This window comes from Marmota marmota, unplaced genomic scaffold, assembly GCF_001458135.2.
Source record: "Marmota marmota marmota unplaced genomic scaffold, marMar, whole genome shotgun sequence".
In the NCBI taxonomy this organism is placed as follows: Eukaryota; Metazoa; Chordata; class Mammalia; order Rodentia; family Sciuridae; genus Marmota; species Marmota marmota.
The window spans coordinates 4,715,533-4,734,156 of NW_026000068.1; the positions used below are offsets into that span (position 1 = coordinate 4,715,533).

The 18,624-nt window shown below is 47.5% G+C and overlaps 1 protein-coding gene across 1 annotated transcript in view; it reads right to left on the reverse strand.

Annotated features, from left to right (window-relative positions):
* The window catches only part of Med10 (mediator complex subunit 10), a 22,322-nt gene extending 6,396 nt beyond the window's left edge, over positions 1–15,926 (reverse strand). Inside the window, exons 1-3 of the mRNA XM_048814196.1 lie at positions 15,814–15,926; positions 12,526–12,538; positions 7,607–7,611 (exon numbers count right to left, since the gene is read on the reverse strand). Of these exons, the coding sequence (XP_048670153.1) occupies positions 7,607–7,611; positions 12,526–12,538; positions 15,814–15,926 (131 nt within the window). The remainder of the gene's footprint in view (positions 1–7,606; positions 7,612–12,525; positions 12,539–15,813) is intronic.
* Positions 15,927–18,624: the final 2,698 nt, after the last annotated feature.

Here is an 18,624-nt window from a genome sequence, read left to right on the forward strand (position 1 = left end):
CGGTGTGCGCGGCGCGGCTCCCCCACTTCCTGCTTCCGCCCGGGCCGCCACCACTTCCGTTTCCTCTGGGGCTGGAGGAAGGGAGAGGAGGCGGGGCCTAGGGGGCGGGGCCTCAACTGGGCGGTGACTCTAGACTGCAAAGCTGCCCAAGTGAGCTGCACCTCTAGGTATGGGTCCTGAGTACCACTGAGCGCTCGGGTTTGCAAAGATGGAGGGTACCTGAAAATACTAACGTAGGCTTCACGTCAAAGACTGATTTTAAAGAAAGAGAAGTCATACATACCAGGTATTAATGGAAAGCTCTGAAAAGGTAAAGATAGATACTAATGGAAATGAAAACCATTCCATTAGTTCTCTTTCTAGTTGTATTAGAAGCTAGAAAGATGAACAGTAAAGCAAAGTGACAGTCCAAAAGACGAAACAAAGAGACATGCTTTTGGCAAGCCTCCTGGGGAAAGGAGAGAGAAAAGAAAAACTGTATCCATGAGTGAAGGACATAATGTAGTTACAGTGAAACCTGATAGTTCCTAACTTTGGAAGATTACAGGATGTGGACTATTTTCTAAGAAAGTCCCAAGTTTACTGAAAGAAAGTAAACTTAGAAAATTAGAATAGATCCCAACCTTTCCATAAACTTGTCAGTGGAAAATAAAGAAAAAGCATAAAATCTGATACCTGGTAGTTTCTTACACAGGTTTAAAAAATAAATAAATAAACAACAAATAACTTCAAACTTACCCAGATATTTTCATACTACAAAAAGAAGAATCACCACCAAGCTCATTTTTAAAGGGTAGCATGGTTTTGATGTGAAAATAGACTTCGAGGACAAGAAAATAAAACCTTCCTTATGAAGGTAGAGGCAAAACTCTTAAATAAAATCTTACTGAGTGGAATCAATTATCATGTATCAGCTATGTATTGCTGCATAACAAATATCTCCAAATCTTAGTGTTAAAACAAATTCTCTTTTATTTTACTCACAAGCCTGTGATGTGAGCTAAGTATGGCGTTCACAGCAAACCTCTACTAGTCACTTTAGCTGAAGCACTTCACTGTGGGCTGGAGGATGTGCCTTCAGGATCCTTCCTTCACACATGGCCACATTGATACTGAATGTCCTGGCAGCACGGTTGGACCATGGGCTGGACCACAGTTCCCCACCAGGCAGGTGTTGCAGTTGGGTTTGGGCTTCCTCTCCTGGTTGTGGTTGGGCACCGAGAGCAGAAGCAGTCTCTCCCTTACAATCTGACCTTAGGAGATCCCCACGTCTGTGGCACATTTAGAATCTCTGGGAGGGAACATCAACCCAACCGCCAACCCAGTGGAAGAAGTAGGAAGTCGTGCTTTGGAAGAGATCTTGTTGAAGCCCCTTTGGAAAATACTGCTTGCCACTCATCACATTGAAAAAAAAGTTACGATCCATTGGGATTCTCCTAGGATTGCATGAATGATTAAATATCATTCAGTCTATTCATATAACTAAGCCTATTAAGGATTAAAGGAGAAAAAACATCTTAAGTAGGTTTTTTAAATAGACATTTGATAAAATTAAACTATATTCATTTTTCATAGAAGAAATCTCTGAGAAAACTAAGAATAGAAAGGAACTTTATGAACCTGATAAAGGATAGCTATAAAAACTTCCAGAATTCATGGCGCTCAATAATGAAACTTGAGAAACACTGACACTGAAGTCATGAATGCAGCCAGAGTACTCCTGTCACCTCGGCCATCCGACACTGCAGAGAGGACACGGCCAGCACAGAGGGCCAGCAGAGGCAGCGTTTGGCTGAGATCCTTGTCTGCCCTGCTGTCCACCTCTTTTTAGCACTGAGCCCCTGTGTGACTCCTGGGATGTCACTAAATCCCCGGGTGGTTCACCCCACCTTGGAATGGCTTAGGTGTGGCTTGTGCCCGAGGTCCCCTAGGGTGGTGGGAGCTCTAGGAGATGGGCCTGGGGGAATGGGGGGCAGTTAGTTCCCAGGGGACCCCAGACAGATTCACGCTGTCTCCAGGGAATAGATCAGGTCCAGGAAGAGTGCAGATGTTCCTGAAGGCAGGTTCCTTAAAAGAGCAAGCCCAGCCTCACCCAGGTTCCTGGCTTCCTGTCTCACCTGGCTTCCTCTCTCCTTTCTGCACACAATCAGTTCCCCTTCTGCTTCTCTACCTTGTTGTGATCTTACCAACATGCCAGTGTCTTGGTGTTTGGCCCTTCCAACCATGAGAATTATGAGCCAAAAAAAAAAAAAAAACTTTAGTTTATAAGTCACTCAGCCTCAGGTATTTGGTTATGGCATCAGAAGTTTCCCAGCTATATTTTAAGCATTTTGAGAACAATAATAATCTTACCCATCCCTAGAGTGCAAAACATATATGAACTAGTGAAATAAACAGCTTTTGGTTATCTGGAGGTTAAGGAAAAGGGAGATAGGAAGCAGCAAAAATAAACCAAAGACTGTCTGTTTGCCTTCTATAGATATACCTCCCTGGGAAATCATTTTTTTCTGTGGATTGAGGCTTGGCAGCTGCATGACTCCCAAATAATTTAGAAAAATGGGTGTTTCTACAGTTTTATCTTTTGACGCTATCTGTCATGTTGCTGTCTTGTTTATTCTCAACTCCTAGTAGGTCATTTCTACAGCCTCCAGTAGTGTACACACAGTAGGTGACAGGCTGAGATTCTCAGAGCAGCTTTGGCAAAAGGAACATCACACAGAGGTGTTGGACACAGCTGCCTTCCCCTCCCTCTGCTGCCCGTCTGGTCCGTCTCCTGGTGCCTGTCACTAAGGTGCCCCTGAGTCAGCTCCCTGGGGCTCTCTGACGGGAGGGCTTGCACAACAGAAATCCTCTCTCTCCCAGTTCTGCAGGTGGGAAGTCTGAGGTTAGTTTCTTCTTCAACCTGGAGGCTCTGCCCCTGCCTCTCTGCCAGCTCCTGTGTTTGCTCCTCTCCTGGGGACGGCTTGACTTGAAGAAAGAGCACTCAACCTCTCCTTCCATACTGTTATGCTGTTCTTTGTTGTACATCGGGGTCCTGATTTTCCTGTTTATAAGGAACACATCATTCTGGATTAGAGCCCAGCCTCATATTGCCATTTTAACAGGACTATCTCCAGAAAGACGCTCTCTCCAAAAAAGGTCACATTCCAACGTACTGGGGTTAGGACTCCAACTTCTCCTTTGAGGAGGACACATCTCAACCCAATCGCCCTTCCTCTTCTGTTCAGGAGCACTGGCACAGGCTTCTGGCCGTGACCACACAATGGTGAAGGCAGGGTCAGGCCATTGGTCCCTACATTTTTGTGATTCCTGATTATGAGGTCCAATTTTCTTTTTTCTTTTTATTTGTTTTTATTTATTTATTTATTTATTTATTTTTAGATACAAATGACAGTAGAGTGTATTTTGACATATTATACACGCATGGGGTATAATTCATTCTAATTAGATCCCATTCTTGTGGTTGAACATGATGTGAAATTGCACTGGTCATATATTCGTATATGACCACAGGAAAGTGATGTCTGATTCATTCTACTGTCTTTCCTATTCCCATCTCTCCTCCCTTCCCTTCATTCCCTTTTGTCTAATCCACTAAACTTCTAAAACCCGCCCCTTTACTTTGTGTTAGCATACATACATCAGAGAGAACATTCAGCCTTTGGATTTTGGGGATTGGCTTATTTCACTTAGTTTTTTGGGATTGGCTTATTTCACTTAGTCTCCAGTTCCATCCATTTACTGGCAAATGCCATAATTTCATTATTCTTTATGGCTGAGTAATATCCACATTTTCTTTATGCATTCATTTGTTGAAGCTCACCTAGGTTGCTTCCATAGCAGTTCCAATTTTCATTTCTATGAACTAGTTCCCTCTCTTTTCCTTCTATTGACAGTGGCTAGAGAAAGAACAGAAATATGAGGTTTAAAAGTCTGAGTGTTAAAAGCAGACCAAATAGAGCCCCCCTGAGGCCCTCTGAGGAGAGATGCAGGAGTTTCAATGCATTTCTAAAGCACTTATCTCCCAGTTGTCCAAATTATGGCCCCAGTGACTATTGTTCTTTGCAGAAACCAAAAACATTCCAAAGCCATTTAAATCTTCGTTGAAATTCTCCCTTTTGGTCCTTACACAGCAAAGTGGTGATAGCCTTCCTTTTACTTAGTACCCTACATACTGTTGATTTGTTTACAGGGAACATTTTAAAATTTGAACACTCCAGGCTTCAAATGTAGATGAAATTAGGCTGGAAAATCCCAGCAAGTCAGAGGTTTGCGGAAAGCTGCAGAACCGTGCTGACCGAAGCCCTCGCCACCCTGCGCCCTCTGAAGTCCACGCAGCTGTCCCTGGGAAGTTTCCTCCCTCTAACGCTTGGTGACCTTGGAGGCTGAAGGTGGTTTTTTCTTTCTTTTCTTTTCTGTTCAGTTAGTATTGCTCCATCAGCACTCAGAGCTCTTGGGGGTGCCATTGGGAACATCCTTGCCATTCGTTCTAATTTATCCCAAGCACCAGACTCAATGAAGTACTTTTTTAATGCAGCTCTCCTTATCCTACCAAGAGGGAGAAACAGCTGGCTCCTGCTTTGTGCTTTGTGGATTTTCAGCACGTCTGCAGTTCTAGCAGAGGGAAGGTTGGCAGAGCTGTTGCATGATGGTGATGATGATGGTGATGATGATGATAGGATCGTAGAAATGACAATGGGTGACATTTTCTGGCATATTATATAAATTATCTCATTTACTCTTCACAACTCTAAGTGGAAGCTACTATAATTTACACCATATATGGTCAAATATAAGCCAAAATTTTTCCGAAGTACAGAATCAGAAGGCAGAATAATTCCAGCTGGGAGAGGAGGAGAATATTTGTTTTTCCCCAGGAGCCACATCAACTCACAATGTTCAAGTAAATTTGGTTTCCTGGTCATTCTACCAGGCTCACGTGTCCAGGAGACCCCATGCCTTGTGTGCAAACAAAATAAAATATACATTGTATTATGTTCCTATACTAGCAAGCATTGAGAAAGAGGAAGATTTCTCCTTTTATTTTTTTATATGTAATATTTGTAGCTCTCTCTGGAATTCTGTATGATATGTGACCAAGAATGGAAGACTAAAAACATGTGATTACACAAATTCAGCCTACAGATTGGCCTGTACACCAAGCAGCAACTGAAGCGTGCAGTTGGCTTTCTCTACCAAGTTTGTTTGTTTGTTTGTTTTTAATTTGTCTCACATTCAAGAGGGGAGCAGAGGAGCATTTCAGAAATGGGAATAAGGTGAGACATCTAATGCATTAACAAATCACACACACACAAACAGAAATACAAACTGTTTTAGACTACATGGCAATTTGTACCCTACTAGGTCTCTCAGCACAGTATTCGAATCCTGACATTTCATAGCTCTTTGCAAAAATTCAATGACATTCAGCTGAGATCCACATCCACCTTAAACTTTGGAGGAGAAATGAGCTGTACTCAGGCCTGCTCTTCTCAGTGTGAGGATCCAGAAAACAAAGGCTTGCCTTGCAGAAAATCACGGAGCATGTGGCCCAGAACACCTGCTCTGGTTCTGATGGAGGAAGACAGATAACTGGGAAGCGGTCCAGCAAGGAGCACCTAAAATAAGCAGATAGAAAGCAGATTTTATCATAAAACTAAGTAGAAATGTATTAAAATGGGAGATGGCGCTCAGAGGGGCCAGGAAGAGGGTCTAAACAACTCTGAACACGGATGTGGCTATTGATTCCCAGGACAAGAGAAATAGGTCCACCTTCCTGAGAGTGGCTGTAGTTGTTGAGGCCACTGAGAAGCAGATCCCAAAATGGGATTAAACATGCCAGAATTTTTAAAGAGAGATGCCTGTGAGAGAATGTGGGAAGTGCAGAAGAGAGGACCAGGAACACCTGCAGGGCAGGACACAGATCTGACCCCAGAGGACAGGACAGTGGAGGGAGGGGGCGGAAAGGGGTTTGGAGGCCCCTTAGACTGCAGTGAAATTGAGTCGGGCAAGACCACTGAGGGGCCCCCAAACCAAAATCCTTCAAGAGCAAAGTCCAGGATTTCAGCAATGGACATGCCTTAGTACCTCCATGTCATTGTCTGGGAGTGAGAGGTGCAGCTGATTTCTCAAGAGACCCTTCCTTGGTCAGTCCCTTCTGCTGCCAAGACATGAAGACAGATTCTTATGGCTGCCACCTAAGGCAAGCAGTAGTCAAAATAAGAGGAAAAGGAAGGAGAAGGGGAAGGAGAAGAAGAAAAAGAAGGAGGAGGAGGAGGAGGAGATCTTGGGAGTAATGAATGAACTGAATCAGGCAAGGCACTGATCCCGGGGCCTGACCCCAGGCAGCACCCCACGTCTGTGACGATTGTTTCATAACTTGTCACACTGTCGTCTCGGCACCCGTCTGGGATCTCCCTATGAGCATCTCAAGAACAGAGACTGACATTTTTCCTTTTTTTCCCCTGAGTCATTAGAACAGGGAAGATTCGACAGATGTTCACCAAAGCAACAAGTAACTGGAAAAGTACCCCCTCCAGGGTTAGCTTACCCGGCAACCCTACAACCCGGCTATTGAAATGCGGCTCCTAAGGTGGCCTCGGACATCAGATCCCAGCGGTATCCTCAGGCACACCCACACAAAGGTGTTCTGTCCTTCCACCCAGATTCTCCCCAGGGACATTAGCTGCTCCAATGCCGATGAAAGAGCTTTTATAAGAGCTCGGCCAGCTCGGCCTAGCTGAGACCAGTCAGGATGATTTTTTAAGTGGGTCTTTGGCAGGACACACCTTGGAGGTCACTCACACATTGCTGTTTTTAAGTGTCTGTTCCGGTCGCTGGGGTAAGGGGCAACATGCAGGAAGCGGAGGGCCTTGGGGGACATGGCGTTTACCCTGACTCCCACGGATGACCTGCCTCTGAACAGGAGTCTGGCAGGAAGCCTCGTCCAGGGCCGTGCTGGAAGAGAGGGGGGCCTGGAACTTTCCCTGTGCTCGTTTCTCCTCTGAAGTTTCAGGTGGATGTGGATCTCAGCTGAATGTCATTGAATTTTTGCCAAGAGCCCAGCCCGACACATCCATTTGGAAGTGCCCAGAGGTGAGGCAGGGTGGCACAGATGGGGAGTCCTTTATTTACTTTTATGGTGTTCTCACTCTTCATCCTGGGGCAACAGAGAGGACTTGAGGGAGCTGGGGTCAAGAGGCTCCTGTTCCCTGGATGCTTAGATTCCAGCAGGAAAGACGCCCACGGGGTACCATCCCTTCTCGGAGCCTACAGCAAGCAGCAGCGATGAAGGATTTGTGGGGGCACAAGGAAGGTCCCCTGGAAGCCTAGAAGTTTGCAGGGCTGGGAAGAGCTTGCAGAGAGAGGCCTAAGGCCTGCCTCAGTGCAGGTGCGGCTGACCCTCAGTGGAAGATGCCACTGTGCCTGTCTTCACTTGTGCTCTGCAGGTGAGGCCTCCAGACAGGTTCAGTGCCTGTGCTGGCACCCCCAAGCCATCATCACAGGAGTGGGTTGCTGTTGCTGGAGTGGGTTCCTTACAGAAGGACAGGCTTAGCCCCCGTCACCCTCCCACGTGCTCTCAGGCACTGGCTCTCTCACCAGGAACACCTTCTGCCTGAATCATGCAGCAAGAAGTTCCTCCCAAGGGACCAGCCCTGGATCTTGGACTTCCCAGCCTCTGAAACCAGGAGCCAAATTTCTGTTCATTATAAGTTTCCTGGTTTGTGAGATTCTGTTGCTGCAGCAGCAAACAGACTGGTGCAACTAGGGAAAGCAACTAACAAAGCACGAGAAGAGACTCGCAATAAAATATTGTGTATTTGTCAGCTTTGTGGCCACACAAACAGCCTCACCCTATCAATGGCTTGCACCGTAGCTCTTCTCTACTGCCTCTGAGACATGAGGTGGGCAGCGGGTGTGGTGTTGGGGCAGCTGTGATGGAGCCAGAGTTGCAGGGCTCCACTCAGACTGGCATCTCAAGCTGAAGAGAAGGACACGCTGCTCCTACAGTGAAGGGCAGGAGCTTCCTGGGGCCAAAACACAGACTCACAGACAAAGGCTCTGCTCAGCCCAGCAAGTGTCTGGCCACTTGTTTCTCAATGACCAAAGCATTATACATGGCCTATCCCAAGTCCAGTGAGGCAGGTATACTCTTCCCAGGAGCTGCTGTGGGAAGAAAGGTGTCACCTTCCTGCAGGTGGAGCCAAGTGCTGGGAAGTGTCAGTCCAGTCCCTGTTCAACGCTGCAGCATCCCTAGACCCCACGCTCTGCCCGCTCCAACCCAAGTCAGGAGGCCCCACTCCCTCTGCCCAGGAGAGTCACGTGTTACCCTGGCTGTACCCAGCCTAGCTGAGCATTTCTCCCAGGTTAGATAACACAGAACACAGCGTCCTTGAGGCTCTGAGGGTTTTTCCTGAGAGGCTGTTTTGTTTGGCGTGTGTGGTTCTAAAAATAAAGTTAGTTTCTTTTGACAAGTGGCTCCTGATTGTGCCCAGCCAGACTGCGGCAGTCCCTACCCAGAAAGCTCTGCAGTAGGCCACAGGACATGTGACTGCTCAGGTGTCTACTGGCACACCCAGAAGCTTGGCCTCTTAGCCAGTAGGCTCTGGGGATCGGGGCAGTGGAGGGTTGTGAGCTAATGTCACCCTGTGGAGGACATCCTTGCCATAGTCCTCACGCCAGAGAGGCAGGTGGAGTCACAGGTATTGGAGCCTCCCTGTCATCTGGAATTTGGTTAACTAAGGCGAGAAGCTTAGCTTCTCGAACTCAGTACTGTCCTCTGAAAAGTGGCACAATGCCACTCACAGAAAGATGTCCTGAGAATCCCAGAGTGGGGGAGGGGCCCACATTTCCCAACGTGCAACTTCCACACCAGCGTGACCAACACACAGGGCGCAGCCCCGCATCCAGCACAGACTCCCACCTGAATGGTTAGAAGGTGAACTGTAATAGTTTCTAATACAATCAGTATGTATATTTATACACTTCTCTTAAAAAGTGGGAATGAGGGCTGGGGATGTGGCTCAAGCGGTAGTGTGCTCGCCTGGCATGCGCAGGGCGCTGGGTTCGATCCTCGGCACCACATAAAATGTCATGTCCACTGAAAAATAAATATTAAAAAATTCTCTCTCTCTCTCTCTCTCTCTCTCTCTCTCTCTCTCTCTCTCTTTCTCTCTCTCTCTCTCTTTCTCTCTTAAAAAAAAAAGTGGGAATGAATTTGATTATGGCATGCTGCCCCTAGACAGACAGACTGATGGGCACTGGTATTTAGGGCATTGGCTCCTGTGAGGTGGGGCCTGGCAAGTCGGAGTGTGCAGCCAGCTGGAGACGCAGCCAGGAGCCACCCTGCAGTTCACCTCTGAAAGCAGATCCCTGTTTGTCCGTGGGGAAGCCCGTCTTTCTCTCCCTCAGACTCTCTACTGGTTAGGCGAGTGCACCATGCTGTGGAGGGCATTCTGTTTTATTCCAAATCTACTGGTTTCATTGTTCATCGCATCTTTCAAAATACCCACAGGAAACATCCAGAATGGTGACCGGCCTCTGGATACCAAGTTGACCCACAGACCAGCCCTCGCAGCCATATTCCTTCACAAGGCCAGAAACGCTGAACTCTGCAGCAGGCCTGGGCGGCCCCGGGGTTTCAGGCAAGGAGTAGAGCACAGGGTCTCAGGTGAGTGACCTTGGCCTACCTCAACAGGGAGCAGAATGGCATGCGAGAAGCGAGAGCAGTGAGGGTGGACACGGGGCAAGAACGTGCGAGAGTGACCCCAGGAGGAAGCAGCCGAGCGGAAGGAATAGGGCAGGCTCACGGCTGGCTTCTGGCCGACTCTCAAAGGGCAGAAGAGTCCAGAGTAGGAAGCAAGAGACATTTGTCAGCCATACAAGGTCAAGGTGCTCATGGACATCTAGGGGGACTGTCCAGTGGGCAGCTGAGTACAAGGCCCAGTGTCTGGCAAGGTTGCCACTTAATACGGGACGTGTGGTGGCTAATACCAACACGGAGTGAGAGTGCGACAGTGGAGGGAGACCTGCAGCAAGACACCCAGGCTGAGAGGGGACCCTAGAGTCTACACAGCACAGAAGAAGGTCTGAGAGGCCCAAGGTGAAGCAGGAGGGGAGACTGAGGTGCTGAGAGAGGAGACGCCGAAGCAGGAGCAGCTGGCTCATGTCATGAGCATGGACACAGCAGTCACCAAGAAGCGCAGGGACAGAAGGCCTCTCTGCACTCCACAGGAGGCAGAAGCCATGCTACCAAGGGCGGAGTCACCTCCAGCATCCTGCTGGCGCGCGTGCACCGAAAGGGCCGCAGGGTGACGTGGGCCGCAGGGTGACGTGGGCCGCAGGGTGACGTGGGCCGCAGGGTCTGGAGAGGTCCCACTGCATGATATAGATGGCACGTACCTCGTCCTGCATGGTTCAAAAGGAAGTGGACTCCAGAGCTGGCGCGGGCCAGCTTCCTTCATAGTCACCTCCCATATCACCACTTTCATCTTCACAGCCAGCTGACCATGTAGGTGGATCTGTTATCTCCTTTTTTCAGATAAGAGGAGGACGCAGAGAGGAGCTGAGTAGCCTGTCCCAGGTTGAGAGCCAGGGCAGACCTGGGCCAGGCCTGCCAGGGGCCTCCGCCCACCCCCACTCCTGAGGCTCACCCTGCTGCCACGGTGCTGTGGCTCCCTAGGAGCTCCCGGCTCTTGGTGTCCTGTTTTACTTGGACAATCTTTGAGGTGGGTACATCCATTGTCCTGGCTCATGGGACTGAGACTGTGACTTTATTTAGGAAAAAAGGGTATTTACAGATGTAGTGAATTAAATATCTAGGAGAGCGCCACGGATGAGGAGATCACCCACAGTGGCCCCTAAATCCAAATGAAAAGTGTCCTCTAGAAAAGCAGAATAAGGAGCTGGGGACGTGGCTCAGTGGTACAGTGCTTACCTAGCATGTGCAAGGCCCTGGGTGGGATCCCCGACACCACAAAAATTAATAAGAAAAATTAAAGGCCAAAGAAAAGAATGTGCACATGAGGGAGAAGGTCGAGGGGCCGCGGGCAGGTGAGGCAGAGATTAGAGAGGTGTGGCCACAGGCCAGGAGCGCCTGGAGCCAGCAGAGCTGGAGACAGGAAAAGCCTCCCGAGCCCTCGGGCTGAGTGCAGCCCTGTTGGCACCTGTCTTCTGGACGTCAGCCTCCAGAACTGCATCAGAATAAATTCCCATCACTTTAAGCCACAAGTTTGTGCTACTTTGTTATGGCAGATGTAGAAAACTTAACTCACTTTAATATCAGACCAATTGAGGATGTCCCAGCACCCACCCTGAGTTCATTCTGTGCATCCCCAAGACTCGAACGCTGTCGAGTCTGTTCCCACATCTGGGATGTAGAAAATTGAGTCTCCGGGGAGTATTTTAATACCCCACAAGCAAAAGGAATGTCGACTTGGAATGCCTCTCTGGAATTCTGAATGTTTGGGCATCTGATGTCACACCAACAGAAATCAGATTTTAGTGTGCCTGTGGGAGGCAGGGTTTGTGATGCTTATCCTCTAGCAAGAGGACGAAGTCAAGTCTGAGCACAGCATTTGCTCCAGTTCAGTGTTTCCCAGATTAATTTTACTCTGCACAGCCCTCTCTCGCGTCACTCAAACCCATTCGCATCCCTTGATATCACAATCATCACACAGGAAAAAGGACCAGAAACAAGTCGAGTTCCAACCAGGTGACTTGACTAAGCCCTTCTCTGTCCTCTGCTCCCACCCCACCCCTATGAAGAGTGCCTAAAGCACCAAGCTGGTGACAGGTCCCTCTCACCCACGACGTCCTGTTCCCCCGAGCCTTTCCTCATGAACAGTAGTTAACCGCAGTGGTCAACAGAGTTGGGCATGGGTTTGTTTCAGTACTGTGCTTATTCCAGACCCAGGACAGGTCTCACAACTTACTGACCATGTAAAATTGGCAAGAAGCTGTCATTAAAGTAGCACTCGGGCTGAATCCTGGTATCGACTGTATTTATTCACCACCATCATCATCATCCCAAGAGCTGGTATTTTTAGCCTTTCCTCTTTACAGACTAATCTCCAGCCTCATCTGTGATCTATTCCACAGGCATAGTGATCACAGAAATTATCCAGCTTTGGTTCTGATGAAAGGCCTAAGTAACACCTCTGTGCCTAATTGTGACAGGAAACTGAACTAGCAAGTACTTGCCACTACTTTCTCAAAGGACAGCTGCATTTAACCACCAACCACAGATCAGTCATCTGTCCTGGGGATACACTGTATCCAGCTTCCCAAATAACTGCTGGCTTTTAGAACTCCATACATTGCAAATAGCATATGATTTCTCATTCCTTGGGAGGGCGAATTAACACTTCTGAAAAACTCACCACTATTTATAGATACTAAATTGGGAATGGATTTTTTCTCTTTTCTTTTTGTGCTACCAAGTATTAAAGAACCACTCTATGGCAGGTATTTTCAGGTGTGCTGCTGTAATTAATTTAGAAATCCGTTTTTTTCTTTTGGCCTGACCTGGTGCAGCACCCTGCCCTTTTCTCATCTTCTCCTTGCTCTGTGATGGACTGGGCTTCACTGATCTCCTCTTCATGGGCTGAACAGCAGATGGAGGGTGGTGACTTCTCCACCCTCAGGCTAGCCAGGACCTCTCCTGGCAGACTGAGGCTGGCAAACTCACGGCTGACTAGATGCCCCGGTGCAGGTGCCCAAGGAGCCCTGGTGCTGGGCTTGTTCAGACGTGTGAGTCAGACACCGCTGGGAGAAGGTCCCTGGGGTTGTGTCCTGGGGGATCTGGGGAACTCCGGGGTCTTACACCTCTATGAATGAAGAGGCACTCTGATGGGGCTGGACTCCTGTGCCTAGCACACTGATGGGCTCCTGCAAAACCACGGGCAGCCACATGCTGGGCCCAGTGGTCAGGGGAGGCAGAGATCATTAAGGGCTCGAGATTCAGATACAGTACTGGGACGAGCAGCAGAGCCCTAGTATGGACAGATCACACATCTGCCCCCTCAGCAACCCAGAGAAGGTTCTTTCAATAAAGTATATACAACTGCAAAATCCCTATTCAATAAAACAGCACATGAGTAAAATCCTCTGATAGAGCAGCTGTGCCGTGGCGAGAGCCCTCCGCCCTCCCCCCAGCTTCCTCCATTCCTCAGCCCCAAGAACTTCCCCACTGTCAGGTCTTCCAGCGCCTTCCCCCGTCATATTGACATGATGGTGACGGGAGCCCTGTCGCCCAATGGCTTTGAGGTATTGTGTTTTGCTCAGCTCCACAACTCTGCTGCTGGATTCAGTCGGTGCACCTCTGCTTCAGCTTTCATAGGGTCCTTTGCAACTTGAGGGAACATTCTTTTCTTGCTCCATTGAGTGTAAACTATGTGTCCTGACCCTCAGATGTGCTGGGTCCCTACACAATGAGTTCTTCAGTGCCTTATCTGTGAGGCCAATGATGTTATCCCAAGGTTATCAACCCACCAGACCTGATTATCTTTCTAAGACTATGAAAACGTAATGCACACCCAAACAGCTTGCCTTGGTTTCCTTTATCATATGATGGCTGCTTTCCGTGACGTCTCTAATGCCCTTTGATTTTAAGGATGTGCCTCTTCACCTCCTTCTGTTTTATGGTTTCAGCCCCCTCAGGCAGGATCTGCTCTACTCAGCCCAGCTCTCCTTACCCCAGAAGTCCCTGCAAGAGCTCCTGCCCTGTCCGCTGGCCCCTGAGGTCTTCCCAGGTCACACCCTCTCACCCAGAGAGCTTCCCTCACGCTGGGCAGGATCTGTCATGGCTGTTCCTGCTTTGCCAGAGAATAAGCTTAAGTAACCACCACAAAGGAACTGGAAGCTTCCATTTTTACAGTCCTGCCTGCAGAACCGTCCCTGCGGCTGGGCAGGGGAACCTTGGTTCAGAGTCACTTTCCTTCAGAACCTGGATGATGCCACCGTGTCCCCTCTAGCCTCCACCTCAGATAACGTCAGGTCTTGCTTCAAACAGATCCTAATTTCCAGAAAGGCCCTTTCTGCACACTTGGTTTTCTGAAATTCCTCGTCTTGTATCTGGGCCTTGATCTCATTTCTGGTTCTGGGAACTCAGTGGGACTTTCTAATCTGAATACTTTTGACCTTTAATTTGGAAATTCTTCAACCTCTCTTTTTATGTGATTTCTTCCACTCTTTTTTCATTTTATTGGATCTTATTGGTCAACTTTGGACCTCACACTCTGTCCTTCCAGAGCTTTCATTTCTTCTATGTCCACCCTCTTGCCTGGGAGGCTTGCGGGGTTTATCTTCCAGCCTTCCATTTATTTTCATTTAATTCTAGCAATTGTCTTTTATTCGTCAGCTCTTTCTTAATCTCTGATTGCTCCCTTTTCTTATATAACACTTCTTTCCTCAGCAGAAGCAATATATCCTGAACCTTTGAAAATACAAAACAGTGAATTTTATTTCTTTTTACCAAAAATGTATTGTTTTACTCCATGTTTGTCCTGTCTGTGTCCGTGTGTCCCTTTTTCTTTCTGTTTTTATTCATCTAGCTTCATCTTGCTAGCCACTGACATAGGTTCCCCTCACAGCTAGTTCCTAATCCTTCTCAGTCAAGTACGAAGCCCCCAGAGCCCCTGTGAGAGGGTCTCCCTGACTGGCCGGTTTTGCTTCTCTTCACTTGACAAGGGAAGGTGGGAGGGAACCATTGTGCTTTAGGGTCCCTAAATGCAAGAAGGCAGAGTGCGTGGCTTGGGAAACCCATTGCCACAACTAGCTACCTACATTCTCCAGATATTTCACTAAATTTCTTTAGAAAATACCTCTACTTTGGAAACGAGGATAGACATGGATATGGTGAGAGTGTGTGCTTGTTGTTATCATTATTGCTGTTTTTATTAGGAAATAAATTCCTAAAGAATGATTTTCCCCCTGGGAGTTAGAAAGTGTTTAATCCCTAGAAAGTGTGGCATATCCTACAACTGTGTCAATATCCCTTACAGGAAGGGCCAAGGGAATTGAATCAGATATTTCCATGAGGCCAACAAAACCAGTGGAATTCAAACCCAGGCTGAAAACTGCCCTGGCCTTCTGAATAGGTCCTGAGGAGGCTTAAATTCTATGACATTGCTGACGAGCAGAGACCACAGTGCTGTCTGGCCTGAGGGGAGATGGACCCAGATGAAACAGGACTCTTCAGGTATACCCCAATGGGGTTCGATTTGTCTTCAAGTACACACTCCGCTATTTGTGGCTTTCTCTTGCTTCTGAATATCAATATTCCTCCAGTTATATTTGAAACCAGGTAGTTGCACCAAGGTGGAAAAACCTCAGTGGTCTCTTGATTCAAGTTCCTATTTTAAAGGCAAAAAACTGAGACCCAAAGACATTTTTAAAGTGAAATAATGAAGGTCATATAAGTGACAAATGGGAGGTAAAAGAAGAAAGAAGTCTTTGTTTGTGCTACTAAATGCCTCAGACTTGGGAACTTTAAAGAACAGAAAGTTATTTCTTACAGTTCTAGAGGCTGGAGATGGAGGCACCTCAAACTCAGTGTCTAATGAGTGCAGCTGTTTCCAAGATGGTGCCTTTGTGCTGTGTCCTCACAGGGTGGAGGAGAGCAGAAAAGGACAGATGTCACGTCCTCAAAAGCTAAAGAGGGAAGGTGCATATGAGCAGAATGGGCTGGGGCCCTCCCCCACCTGCCTGATAGAGCACTTGTCCACCCATGAGGGTAGAGCTGCAGGATTCAATCACTTCCCCAAAGGCCTCGCCCCAACAAGTCACACTGGACATTAGGTTCCAGTGTCTGACCTTGGGTGGGGACCCAGCTCCACCTCCAGCAGGTCGGTCTTGTCTTGCTGACTGGAGTTGGCGTACTCAGCCACAACTCCCGCCAGGATGTGTTTGTAGGTTAACACCGACATATGGACATCAGTTCTGGTGACAGAAATCCGGGGTGTTCAAAGTTCCTACAGATCTTGCAAAATTATCAAAAATATAAGCTTAATGTTCCAGGTGGCCTTTTAAAGGAGAAAGACACCCTAGGCACATTTTCAGAAGTCATTCCAACCTCTACCATCTGGACAGCAGGTGGATTGTTTGAAGCAACAGGCTCTTCATCTCTCCTCCGGGAGCTTCCAAGACCAACCTAGAAGGCTCTGGGGAGAAGTCAGAGGCGAGGAGTCCTAATGGGTAAGAATTCCTAGAGGCCTCAGTGACAATCCATTCCAGTGTTTTTGTTTTATAGATAAAGAACAAAAAGCATAAGTAACCTAAGTAATCTGCAGAGTCTGCACCGTGGGTGAAGTGACCAGGGCCAGAACCGCCGTGGGCCTGGGCTTTCTAGCCTGGTACTTTTCCACTTGTGATACCAGGAGCCAGCAGCACACTGTCCCCAAGCCAACCTTGTGGGTTTTAAGTCATGAAAACCCTCCCAACACTATACATTCCAGATGCACATAGGCCTTAAAAAGTGCAATCACGTGTGGCCACAGTATCTCCGGGGGGTTAGCACGCTTATGAGAAGTCATGTGATGGGTGCTGTGGCACATGTCTATGATTCCAGTGGCTCAGGAGGCTGAGGCAGGAGGATTGTGAGTTCAAAGCCAGCCTCAGCAACTTAGGGAGACCCTGTCTTTAAGTGAAATATAAAAAGGGTTGGGGATGTGGCTAAGTGGTTAAATACCCCTGGGTTCAACCCCCAGTACTTAAAAAAAAAATAGAAGAAGAAAAAAAGAAGTATTCAATGTCATGATTTTTAAAATGACTCCGGCAGTGAGAAGCTCTTCCAAGTGCTTCCCAGGACCTTAAAGATGGGAATTTCCCCCAATCACTTGCTTTGACAAATTATTTTTATTCCACTTCCTCAGATATTTACCCTGAATTCTAAAGTTTTTATGTACTTGGTACTTAACAGATATATTTACACTTTATTTATTAATTTTCCTCTATTTGTTTTGCACTTAAAGTCTGTGAAGAAACAAAAATGGTGTTTCTGGGCTTTAATTGAATCTGGGGATTACCTTTTCTTAGTGGCATTTTAATGGGAACGTATGGCGTACATTTATTGGGGCGTTTGTTCCACTAAGTTAAACATTTTGTTAATTTTTAAATGAACGTTCATCCAAAGGCTGCCCATGAGAAATGCTTATTTACCAAGCCAGTAGGTGCCCACAAAGTCATGTTGCCATCCGCCCGGCACCTTCCCTGCTCTATGTTTTGAACCAGGTGATTCCCAATCAGAACAGTGCTAGCCAAACATGGAGGCTGATTTTTTGACCATCCCTCCTGATGATTTCTGCCCAGAAGTGACTTGATATTGGAAAACTAGGGGCCAGTTGTCAAGATGGAAGAAGAGCTTTGAGAACGATAGGCACTGGAAAGCATTAGGTGAAAAACCACCAGAAGTTGTTCTTAGGCCAGCAAAGGCTCATGTCACCCTGGGGGGGGGGGGGCATGCTCTCATACTCACTGATCTGCTCATCAGGGGGTAGTGAGTCATCTGCCCTCCTCTGGGCTTCTGGTCACTCACTCAGGGAGCGTGACCAAGGAGCCCTAGAGTTAGCCCTACCTCCAGCATCCCATGTTTCTGCCTCAGATAAAATATATTTTCTATGGAACATTCAAGCATTTAAAAGTATCTAGACCTTCAGCAGCACCATTTTAAACTAAAACCTTCAGAGTTCTTCACCAAGGTGCTGAATGCATTTTAGGTTGCATAAAAGTTGAAACTTGTCCAAATATGGGAAAGAAGTATGTTTAAAATATTTGAAAAGCAATCGTGTGTATTTCAGTCTTTCTATTCCAGGGTCATATTTTATCTTGAATTGTGATGTTGACATTGAATTATGAATACTAAATGTGAAAATATGTATATTCAATTATATAATGTAGGTGAATAATGCTGTTCAAAGAATTAAGTTCAGTAAGAACATCAAACATGGACCATGAACATTTACATCAGCACTTTGAAAATGGACAGAATGACATATTTTTGTGTCAAAGGCACTGGTGAGCAGGGATCTTTGTAATAAGAACAATTCTTCCTCAACAGCATCCAAGTTAATGGCATGGTCTATCTCAGTTGCCCTCAAGGTTGCCCAATTGTTTCTGTAGACTGCACCCCAGTTCCTGAGTGCCCTCCCTTGAAGGTCACCTAGATGTGCCATCTCCACTTCTCAGCAAGGACACTCCCAAAGAGGCACTCTGGTCCCCAGCCTCCTGTCCCCTCACAACTTCAGTGACTCCAGCAATGTCCATTCCAAGCCAAAACTTCTCTGGAAAAACACAGGTTAAACCAAATGCAGCTGCTTTTGGGGCAGTGGCCCAATTTAACGTCACAGCAAACAAAGCAAAGTCAGGCAAGGACTCCTGATGAGAGCAAAGACCCCCGGAGAGCTGCAAACCCGAGGGGGGCCTCTTCCCCTGTAACTCCCTCTGGGCCTTAATTGCTTTGTGCATCCATAGGGTTCTGTTTTAAAGAAGGAAGGGGACTGTACACAGTCTGCTTTGCCGTCAGCCCCGGGCTCTTCTTAAGAGCAGAGGTTGTATTTCCAGGTGACGACTCTAATGAAATGCAGGGCACAGCCTGTGTCAGCTGAGCCTGGCCTGACCCACACCCGC